This window comes from Protomyctophum bolini (genome assembly GCF_963924005.1).
Source record: "Protomyctophum bolini genome assembly, chromosome: 20".
NCBI lineage: Eukaryota > Metazoa > Chordata > Actinopteri > Myctophiformes > Myctophidae > Protomyctophum > Protomyctophum bolini.
This window is the reverse complement of record NC_137881.1, coordinates 2,739,586-2,751,972: the sequence shown is the minus strand read 5'-3', so window position 1 is coordinate 2,751,972 and position 12,387 is coordinate 2,739,586. Positions and strand designations below refer to the sequence as shown.

The 12,387-nt window shown below is 43.3% G+C and overlaps 1 protein-coding gene across 1 annotated transcript; it reads right to left on the bottom strand.

Annotated features, from left to right (window-relative positions):
- Positions 1-675: 675 nt before the first annotated feature.
- Positions 676-11,496, bottom strand: LOC308335536 (protein FAM3C). The gene is made up of 9 exons (XM_080792597.1): positions 11,323-11,496; positions 10,221-10,328; positions 8,409-8,444; positions 6,831-6,951; positions 5,097-5,155; positions 4,636-4,686; positions 3,715-3,793; positions 3,093-3,219; positions 676-945 (listed from the first exon to the last, which is right to left on the bottom strand). Exons 1-9 carry the CDS (start codon positions 11,333-11,335, stop codon positions 859-861), a joined length of 681 nt encoding a protein of 226 aa, XP_080648723.1. The 5' UTR covers positions 11,336-11,496; the 3' UTR covers positions 676-858.
- Between the last annotated feature and the right edge of the window lie 891 nt (positions 11,497-12,387).

Here is a 12,387-nt window from a genome sequence, read left to right as displayed (position 1 = left end):
GCTACAGTACAGAATGTTCAACGGCAGCGCAAACAAAAACAGTCAAAACTCGCTCAAATCTTGACGGATTTACAAACGGGTTGGTTTATTGCAAACGTTGTCAACCGTTGGCTATGATTCAGGACGCTTATCTGCTTAATTTAGTTTTTTTCTATATGAACGTCGTATTAAAAAAAAGTATGCGGACGTCTCTCATGTTTATAACAAACCAAACCGTTTGAAAATCGGTTGAAAATTGAGCAAGTTGTGGTTACACGCCCCATAGACACAATGTTATGAGTGGTTATTTATAAAGTACATGCCCCATAGACACAATGTTATGAGTGGTTATTATAAAGTACACGCCCCATAGACACAATGTTATGAGTGGTTATTATAAAGTACACGCCCCATAGACACAATGTTATGAGTGGTTATTATAAAGTACATGCCCCATAGACACAATGTTATGAGTGGTTATTTAAAAGTACACGCCCCATAGACACAATGTTATGAGTGGTTATTATAAAGTACACGCCCCATAGACACAATATTATGAGTGGTTATTATAAAGTACATGCCCCATAGACACGTTATGAGTGGTTATTATAAAGTACACGCCCCATAGACACAATGTTATGTTATGCCCCGAGGTAAGATGGCCGCCACGCCATGGTCTAGAGCCATCTAGCTTTCTTATCCACACTTTTCCTGGGCTGTGTGTGCTCCAGTTCCTGTTGATTTCATTGGATATCATTGGTCATCTGACCAGTTTCATATTGGCTTTCATTGGATCAAATCGACAAGGAACTGGAGCACACACAGCCCAGGAAAAGTGTGGATATATCTATCTATGGTCACAGCTTCCTGTCTCTGGTGTCACATCTTCCGGGGGAAGCATCCCCCCACCTCCACCACCTCCGGCCACGCTCCGTAAATGTTGGTTTTGGGGTCGCTGGTGGCTCGCTGGTTTGGTGGGAAAAAAACAAGAAGGAAGACTTTAAAGGTATATTCAGTGATTTCACTCAAAAAAACTTAGCTTTCGTTTTTGGCTGTGGGACCCAAAGCCTTTCATCCAAATCAGGATAGAGAGCCAAAAACGAAACCTAAGGTTTTTTGACCCCCCCCCCCAGGGGTTAACTGGGGACAGGGAGGAACTCCTTATATGGTCAGCACACTGTATATAGTAGAGAGGATTATCACAACAAAACAAAAAAATAAGTGATATTTGAATTAAGTGAAATCACTGAATATACCTTTAAGCGTATTATCAGCCCGCTGTGTTCATTACACGGCTTTCAAAGTGACGTGCCTTATAACCGGAAGTTAGCAATCCTATCACGAGATAGGATCGCGGACGACCCGAGGTATGATTTATTTTGATAATGATCTGGAGCTTTGCCCCAGATCAGTCTCTATCCTTTTAATACTCTATACCAGTGATACTCAACCTCAGGCCCGCGGGCCACATCAGGCCCGCGGGACCATTATGACTGGCCCACCAATGAAAATCTAAAAAAAAGAAGAAAAAAAAATCTGGAAAATGAAATAAAAATAAATAAATGTGAATGAAGTTATCTTTAATTACATTATTATAAGGGGGGGGGGGGGGGGGGGGGAGATGCAATGCAAATGAAAGACATATACTGTGTGTGTATCCCTATTCCCTGACATAATTTTATAGCTAAACGGACAGAATTCTATTTTATTTGAATGATGAAACCCAGCTGCCATTAATAGTTGGAAATGGAAATGGAAATTGCGGAAATTGTAATTGCGGAAATGGTGGAAATGGAAATTGCGGAAATTGCAGAAATGGTGGAAATGGAAATTGCGGAAATTGCGGAAATGGTAATTGCGGAAATTGCTCTTCACTTATAGCTATCTATTTTCAGGTAGATTGTTTTATTTTACTCAGTCAGCCATATCACTACTAATTTTTTTTCATGAAAAAGGTCATAGCTGGGTAATCTATTTTCAGGCAAATTGTGTTTATTGTATTTTATTTTACTCAGCCATAACAATTTATTTTCTGTTAACCAACTTGCTGGCTGGCAGGCAGGCAGACAGCTACTCATAGACAGGCAGACAGACAGACAGACAGCTACTCATGGAGAATTGGACAGGCAGGCAGTCAGACAGCTACTCATAGACAGGCAGACAGACAGCTACTCATGGAGAATTGGACAGGCAGGCAGACAGCTACTCATGGACAATTGGACAGGCAGGAAGGCAGACAGCTACTCATAGACAGACAGACAGCTACTCATGGACAATTGGACAGGCAGGAAGGCAGACAGCTACTCATAGACAGACAGACAGACAGCTACTCATAGACAATTGGGCAGGCAGGCAGACAGCTACTCATAGACAGACAGACAGCTACTCATGGACAATTGGACAGGCAGGAAGGCAGACAGCTACTCATAGACAGGCAGACAGACAGCTACTCATGGACAATTAGGCAGGCAGGCAGACAGCTACTCATAGACAGGCAGACAGACAGCTACTCATGGACAATTAGGCAGGCAGGCAGGCAGACAGCTACTCATGGACAATTGGACAGGCAGGCAGGCAGACAGACAGACAGCTACTCATAGACAGGCAGGCAGACAGCTACTCATAGACAGGCAGACAGTAAGACAGCTACTCATTGACAGACAGACAAATAACTACTCATGGACAGACAGGCAGGCAGGCAGGCAGGCAGGCAGGCAGGCAGGCAAAGAGCTACTCATGTTATGTTATTATGTTATTATAACAGCTACTCATGTTATGTGCAATAATTTGTGCAGTTATGGAAACAGCTCTTTGTGTTTATGCAAGAAAATGTAACACATTTATTTATTTACATATTGTGTGCATGCACATTGTACTTTGATACATTTTGCGAAAATAAAGCAATTGAAAGAGAGAAGTTATCAAGTATCATTAATGTCCTAATTTTTATCTACTGGCCCCTGGCCCCTTGCCATTTTTGTAATGTGGCCCACAGGTAAATCTATTTGAGTATCCCTGCTCTATGGAGCAGACGGGCAGTGTGAGCATGCCACCACTAGATGGCGCTATAAAGGAGTTTTAAAGCACACACGCGCCACCACCGCAGGACTCACCTTCTCGAAGGGGCTCTTCACGCCCGTCCCGGCGCCTCCGGCGAACACCCAGCTGTCTCGGTGCTTCACGGACCGGATCATGGTGCTGCCCAGACCCGCCAACATCTCCCGCATCTCATCGGACATCCTGCAGGGGGCGGCAGTGATGCAAAACAGTGTCAATACTGCAATGTAGAAATACGACAATACTATACGATTTACAATTTAGGCATTTATCAGACGCTCTTAATCCAGAGCGATTTACATTAAGCAAGAACAAAAGCATGGGAATACATCACATAAAAACATTCATCATGAAACATGTGTAAGGTAAGAAAGTAACAGTGGAATATCTATATAATGAAACTATATACATATAAACTATACATATATACTACTATGCTATACATATATGTACTATGACATGCTATGACTACATACAATGCACTTATGCTGTCTACATAACATGCTATAAGTCTGTATCAAATGCTATCTAAGTCTACAGAAATGCTATCTAAGGTGTAAAGTAACTAAGTACATTTTCTTATGTGCTGTATAGGCTAATTAAGTACAATTTTTACTTATTATTTGTACTTCACTTGAGTATTTCCAATTTCAGAGGGACGGAACGGAACTCACGCACTTTCTCGTCACGTCGTCGAAGGATGCGACCAGAACGATGGTTCCGTTCTGAATAGCCTTGAGGAACGCCAGAACCTTTTCTGTCAGAACGTACGAGAAAACACATCATGAGAAACACTAGAGAAACCTCGCATATGTCCCTATGAGAAGCATTAGAGAAACCTCGCATATGTCCCTTTGAGAAGCATTAGAGAAACCTCGCATATGTCCATATGAGAAGCATTAGAGAAACCTTACATATGTCCATTATGAGAAACATTAGAGAAACCTTACATATGTCCATTATGAGAAACATTAGAGAAACCTTGCATACGTCCATATGAGAAGCATTAAAGAAACCTTGCATATGTCCCTATGAGAAACCTCGCATATGTCCATATGAGAAGCATTAGAGAAATCTCACATATGTCCCTATGAGAAACACTAGAGAAACCTCACATATGTCCATATGAGAAACACTAGAGAAACCTTACATATGTCCCTATGAGAAACATTAGAGAAACCTTGCATATGTCCATATGAGAAACACTAGAGAAACCTCACATATGTCCCTATGAGAAACATTAGAGAAACCTCGCACTGGTCCGAAACTGTTACTTGTCAAAATTCAAATTCTAAACCATCTAAAGCAGCAGATCCTCAAGCTGAAAAACCATCACTTCGCGCCACATTTGGAGATTTGTGGATTTGCTACTTGCTACTAGTACTTTTATGCAACGCTGTTGTATGATCCACTAGGACGTTAATTTACGAAAAAAACACCAAAAGATCAAATATGATGAGAAGCAATGTTACGATGTTACAATGTTCATCTCACTGCATTGAATCAGACCACTAGTAAGCTAGTTTATTTTGTTTTGAATTATTATTAAAATACTGAATTACACACAAAACAACCTCCTCTGGCTGGTTCTCGTCTTACCTCCAGTGTTCATGTTAAAGGTGGAGATGTTTTCTACTTTTCCATTTTCACCTGGAAAACAATAACCAAACAAATGTATATTTTTAGCTTGTGATGACATGGCTGACGGGGGGGAAGGATCTTTTCATATGAAGTCATAATATGTATGTGACCAGATTTGGCCATCGCGCAAATTCCAGCGTTTCCCCAGAGGAGAAAAAAATAATCATTAGTTAATTGCACAGGCAGACTCTTCACATACTAGAGCATGTCTGAAATAAGTGTCAGAGCAGATGTAAATATGAGTTATGTTCCATGCACTGCTGTCGTATGATCACGTACAGCGGTGCTGTCGTATCACGTAAAGTACAGTACGGTCATTTACAAAATATTTAAAAAAGGATATCGTTGCAGAGATTTCTGCAACGATATCCTTGACGCCTGCATTTCCGGAGGGCTCCAGGAGAGGGCAGGCCACTCACCGTTTATCAGCACCACGTTCAGTCCATGTGCCACATTGTTGTACACGTTACTCATGATACTGTGGAGACGAGAGAAACCACACCATTGTACACATTACTCATGATACTGTGGAGGTGAGAGAAACCACACCATTGTACACGTTACTCATGATACTGTGGAGGTGAGAGAAACCACACCATTGTACACGTTACTCATGATACTGTGGAGGTGAGAGAAACCACACCATTGTACACATTACTCATGATACTGTGGAGACGAGAGAAACCACACCATTATACACATTACTCATGATACTGTGGAGACGAGAGAAACCACACCATTGTACACGTTACTCATGATACTGTGGAGACGAGAGAAACCACACCATTGTACACGTTACTCATGATACTGTGGAGATGAGAGAAACCACACCATTGTACACGTTACTCATGATACTGTGGAGACGAGAGAAACCACACCATTGTACACGTTACTCATGATACTGTGGAGGTGAGAGAAACCACACCATTGTACACGTTACTCATGATACTGTGGAGACGAGAGAAACCACACCATTGTACACGTTACTCATGATACTGTGGAGACGAGAGAAACCACACCATTGTACACGTTACTCATGATACTGTGGAGACGAGAGAAACCACACCATTGTACACGTTACTCATGATACTGTGGAGACGAGAGAAACCACACCATTGTACACGTTACTCATGATACTGTGGAGACGAGAGAAACCACACCATTGTACACATTACTCACAAGTAAGATGCGGGAAGCGAACGCAGCTCGTACATATGTGGGTTTTTTAAAGATTTTTTATTTTTATTTAAGTTAAGTTTTTTTAAGTTAAGGTGTGTGTGTGTGTGTGTGTGTGTGTGTGTGTGTGTTTTTTGTGTGTGATACAGCTGACAGACAGACACACAGACAGACAGACAGACATGATCTGCTAGGTCTCATAGTTAGTGCTCACTGCATTCGCAATGATACTGTGGACTGTAACACTCAGGGTGATGAGGCGTACAGTATAGAGAGTATGCACATGCATGATTTCCCCATCAGGACACGCCCCCCTCATCTAGACCGAGTGGCAGAACATTGAGCAGCCTGTTGGAGTGTTGGAGTTTGGAAGCGCTCGTTGGAAATCACTCAACCGTCCTGCCGTACCACCTGTTTCTAAATGTCACATGATGCAGGAGGCAGCAAAATGTTGTGTTATTGAAAACAAGCACTTCCAAACTCTTCCAGACACTTTAGAAAAATAATCAAATGCAGGACATTTCTTGACAGAAAGTATAGCTCATAATGTTTCTATGGTGGATTTTTATGAAACAAAAACGTTGCAGATAGAAAGAGGATAATTCAAGCTTTTCGTACAGCTGCAATGTTGGTGAGTTTAACATTGTTTAATGCAATCAGACAGGACTTTTCTGTTTGGATGAATGGGGTTGTCAATCAGACAAGACTTTTCTGTTTGGATGAATGGGGCTGTCAATCAGATCAGGACTTTTCTGTTTGGATGAATGGGCTGTCAATCAGACAGGACTTTTCTGTTTGGATGAATGGGGCTGTCAATCAGATAGGACTTTTCTGTTTGGATGAATGGGGCTGTCGAGGCCAGAAAGTAGTTTTTTGCCACTCAGTGGGCGTTCCCGCATAACTTCCAGGTACGATGATGTCATACTGCATGTTACTGTATGTACAGTACGTACATGCGCGTGATGACAAATACGTACGTTTTCCCGTCGAAGCAGATCTTGGGGCCCACGACGTCGGCCGCTCCGCTGCTGATGTGGAACGCAAAGTAGTCGACGGGACATCGCCGCGACAGGCCGCATTTATGAGGGCTGGAAGGGGCTGGGAGAACAACACAATACAGGCCGCATTTATGAGGGCTGGAAGGGGCTGGGAGAACAACACAATACAGGCCGCATTTATGAGGGCTGGAAGGGGCTGGGAGAACAACACAATACAGGCCGCATTTATGAGGGCTGGAAGGGGCTGGGAGAACAACACAATACAGGCCGCATTTATGAGGGCTGGAAGGGGCTGGGAGAACAACACAATACAGGCCACATTTATGAGGGCTGGAAGGGGCTGGGAGAACAACACAATACAGGCCGCATTTATGAGGGCTGGAAGGGGCTGGGAGAACAACACAATACAGGCCGCATTTATGAGGGCTGGAAGGGGCTGGGAGAACAACACAATACAGGCCTCATTTATGAGGGCTGGAAGGGGCTGGGAGAACAACACAATACAGGCCACATTTATGAGGGCTGGAAGGGGCTGGGAGAACAACACAATACAGGCCTCATTTATGAGGGCTGGAAGGGGCTGGGAGAACAACACAATACAGGCCACATTTATGAGGGCTGGAAGGGGCTGGGAGAACAACACAATACAGGCCGCATTTATGAGGGCTGGAAGGGGCTGGGAGAACAACACAATACAGGCCGCATTTATGAGGGCTGGAAGGGGCTGGGAGAACAACACAATAAAGGCCGCATTTATGAGGGCTCGCAATACACTGAACTTATCCTAATGAATATTATTTTAAACCATTCTGACCTGAGATCAGATTAAAAAAATGGCTTCTACATCCTGACAGTTTTCTGAAAAAGCTATATTTCTCTGTCAGTGGTTCTTCTATTTTTCAAAAATAGCAGACCTGTAGATCTGCTATTTTTCAATAGCTAAAGCATAACATAATGCTATCACCAAAAGGGGTTCCCGCACAAAATGGGTTAAACGTTTTGTGCCAGGGACGCCCTGAAGAGAAGATATCTGCCATTTTGGAATAGCCAATGCATCAATTGATGGATTGGTTAAAATAAATTGTGATAGGGTAGAGTCGCTGCTTCTTCGCCTGGAAAGGAGCGAGCTTAGGATGGTTCGGGGCCTCTCGGGCGTCTCCATATAAGGAGGTCCTCGAGGCACGTCCCACTGGGAGGAGGAGACCCCGGGGCATCTGGTTAGGATGCCTCTCAGGCGTCTAAACTAGGGAGGTCCTTGAGGCACATCCCACTGGGAGGAGACCCCGGGAACGTCTCTGGATCCCCCCCCAGGAGGAAGTTACCAATGTTGCTCTGGAGAGGGAAGTCTGGAGCTCTCAGGTGGAGCTGTTGTCCCCGCGACCCGACTACGGATAAGCGGTTGAAGGATGGATGGATTGTGATGCTGCTACATTAACTACTTTAGCTGGTTAGCCCCTGGCTGCCGTTGTCAGTTTTCAAAATACATCAGTGATTTTGTGCATTTCTGTCCTGAAACTCACGTTCAAACACATTCATAACAACTTAATTAACACTCACTGGTGATGACTGGTGGTGGCGTTGCGTCAGGAATACCTAGAAGAGAAGTACAAATAAATAGTCAGGTTGTGGTATCATATTAACCCATTTAGGCCTGACGTCGAAATTAAAAACAATGTATTTTTAAAATGTATTTTTTTTTCTGAAAAAACTCATGTTTCTATATCAGTGGTTCTCAATATTTCAAAATATGTTTTTCCAGGGTCACCCCCAGAAGCAAATATTTGAGTTAAAAACTGAAACTCTGAAAGAATATATATTCAAAGATTTCAGGCACATTTTCACGATTTTTCAAATATAGCAGACCTACAAGCTCATAGCGCGGCACTCGGTGCCGCGCTATGAGCTTGTAGATCTGCTATTTTTCAATAGCTAAAGCATATAACATAAGTTAAAACACAAAAAGGGGTTCCCGGCCTGAATGGGTTAAGCTGTTATGATGAAGGCAAAACAAATGATACAGAAATAATAGGGATGCAACGACCCGTTCAATATCATTACACTTCTATCTATGGATAAATGTGTGTAATCTGTGTTCATGTCAAGGCCTGGGTTTGTCCATAATATGTGTTCAAATCAGGGGGGCAGTCAGACAGATATTTTGTGAAGCCACTATAAGGAAATCGGGATTTCCTGAAAGTTCATATAATGTCTTGTTGTGGCGCTGTCTGTCATTGGGCCCAAAAAACCCCATATCTCCATAGAGGTCCATGTATTTGGGCCCAACTTCACCTAGACTGTATTACCTTAATAAACATGGTCATGAATACTTTCTGCTTCCAGTCACTAGTTTAAAGTCTCATTTCTAATGTCATAATAATTCTTTTTGGAAAATTATGGTCCCATTTATAAAAAAAAATGACCATAAAGTCGCGTATGTTCTGAGGGGCGTGGCTACCGTAACAGTCTATGATCGGGAATCCCCTCCCACTCGAGTCAAAATAAAAAGCAACAGAGAAGAAGGGGGGGGGGGGGGGGGGAGTTGTCTGGGCCAGCCAATGGGCCAGCTGGGCCAAAACGGATCTAGAAAGATGGCGATTTACAATTCAAGGACTGACTGGCTTCACCTTACGTTCATGTTAAACCCGGAGAACGCTTTGTCCATATTTTTTACAGTCTATGGTTCAAATATAATGTCTATGGATTTGCCAGAGAATCACTGTGTTTACTTATTCATATCCATATTCTCACATTTCCCCTTCAAAAACCTGCACCATCCACACGTTTCACACAGATTGAATTAATTTGATAAATAGTGGGGGCAGACCAAGGATCACGTCCCACTGGGAGGAGACCCCGGGGCAGACCAAGGATCACGTCCCACTGGGAGGAGACCCCGGGGCAGACTAAGGATCACGTCCCACTGGGAGGAGACCCCGGGGCAGACCGAGGGTCACGTCCCACTGGTAGGAGACCCCGGGGCAGACCAAGGATCACGTCCCACTGGGAGGAGACCCCGGGGCAGACCAAGGACCACGTCCCACTGGGAGGAGACCACGGGGCAGACCAAGGATCACGTCCCACTGGGAGGAGACCCCGGGGCAGACCAAGGATCACGTCCCACTGGGAGGAGACCCCCGGGGGCAGACCAAGGATCACGTCCCACTGGGAGGAGACCCCCGGGGGCAGACCAAGGCGCAGTTGGAGGCCTTGGAACGTCTCAGGATCCCCCAGGTGGAGGTCACTAATGGAGAGGGAAATATGGAGCTCTCTGGTGGAGCTGTTGCCCCCGCGACCCGACTACGGATAAGCGGTTGAAGATGGATGGATAGATGTGAAGACGTAGCTCAAGACATACAGTAGGCTACTCACCCAGAAAGTTCTGGAAGTTCCGTGCGGTGGAGTGAATGTTTGGCGGTCCGACAGAGATCCCCCACGCCACCAGGAGAGTAACGACCACAGCGACGAGACACACGATCCCTGACAAGTACGGCACGCACGCACGCACACACACACACACACACACACACACACACACACACACACACACACACACGCTCTCATCAGTGGTGGGCAACAGTGAATCCGCCTATAAATTGAAATGAATAACCCCCTTTCAATGAATCATCTCATTTTCAAGGGGGTCAACAGATGCATCCGTTTTTTGCATACATTTAGACACAGATTTCACAGACAGTTTCCCAAACAACAACACAACACAGCATACAATAATACTTACGACCCCGCAACAACAGCTAAACACAGAGAACTTAAATGGATCAGGTTACCTAATAATCTTAGTTAATTTTTAGCTTTAGCTATTGAAAAATAGCAGATCTACAAGCTCATAGCTCATGAGCTTGTAGGTCTGCTAAGAACGACTGACATAGAAACATAGGCTTTTTCAGAAAACTGTCAGGATGTAGAAGATTTTTTTTTAGAATCTGATCTCAGGTCAGAATGGGTTAAAGATATATTATAGTGATGACAGGTAGGACAACCTAAAAGACCGAATATGAAAAGGTAAATATCCGCCCAAGTCTATACTCTGATTCATCCTGAGTTATTGCCTATGTTTATGTTCTAAATGCTTTATACATTCATAATCATGTCTGCCTAAAGTAAACAAAACCAAACAAACCAAACAAACAAAAAAGGTCATAGCATAATCGCCTCTACGTCGTTTACATGGAATATAACAAGCGCTCCGAGGACGTCATTCTGTTTCATGCTTGCTTTCCTTATCCTGTTCGCTATGTAAAGCTGTCATCATATTAGAACACACATATTTTAAATATGTACAGCAGTGACATCTGTAATTAAAGTCTAATTAAAGCTTAGGACATAAACAGGCAATAACAAAGGACGAAGCAGCAGTGTTCAGGAGAGTACAGTCAGGATAAGAAACGTCTACTTCGCCCCACATTTTTATACTTACTTGGACAATAATTATGATACGAGCACCTCCTCTTACCTCGTTGTCTCATGTCTGCTCTTCCAACCAGAAAACTGCTCCGAAAAACAACCGAAGAACAGATGCTTTTCCAGGTAGACAGGATTTAACTGTAACAACCGAAGAGATGCTTCTCCAGGTAGACAGGATTTAACTGTAACAACCGAAGAGATGCTTCTCCAGGTAGACAGGATTTAACTGTAACAACCAGATATCTCCCAGGTATACAGAGAAAGTTATAGACAGTATTTAACTTCTCCTGCGTGGCATTTCACACCCTGTGAGCTCTGAGTCAGATAGTGAGTAGTGACACGTATGGTTCACACACACACACACACACACACACGGAGAACACACACACACACACACACGGAGAACACACACACACACACACACACAGAACACACACACAGATTACACACGGGTCACATGGAGAACAATAGCATGTGGTGGTTTAAGCGTTGTGAATGGGAACCCATCCAGGATGCTGTATTGTGTACACACACACACACAACCACACACACACACACACACACACACACACACAGATCAGGTTCCTCCCCCCTCCGCTGGGAGAAGGCAGAGCGTAACAGATACACTTTGGGTTCTATAGCGGGAGGGAAGTGGATCTCTGGGTTGTCGACATGCATTTGGGAGCGGCGTGTATAGTGTCGATTTTTTTACAGGTTTTTTCGATTTCATTTTAGTCACAGTCTTTTGAATAATAATAATAATAATGTCATTTAGTCTTTTAGTCATCTGAAAATCTACGGTTGATTTTGTCGACAGTGTAAGTGTATTTTGGCGGCCTCACCCCCTTAGATAGCATTTGATACAGACTTATAGCATGTTATGTAGACAGCAGAAGTGCATTGTATGTATAGTCATAGCACGCCATAGTACATAATGTATAGCATAGTAGTATATATATATATATATATATATATATATATATATATATATATATATATATATATATATATATATATGTGTATAGTTTATATGTATAGTTTCATTATATAGATATTCCACTGTTACTTTCTTAGCTTACGCATGTTTCATGATAAATGCTTTTATGTGATGTAT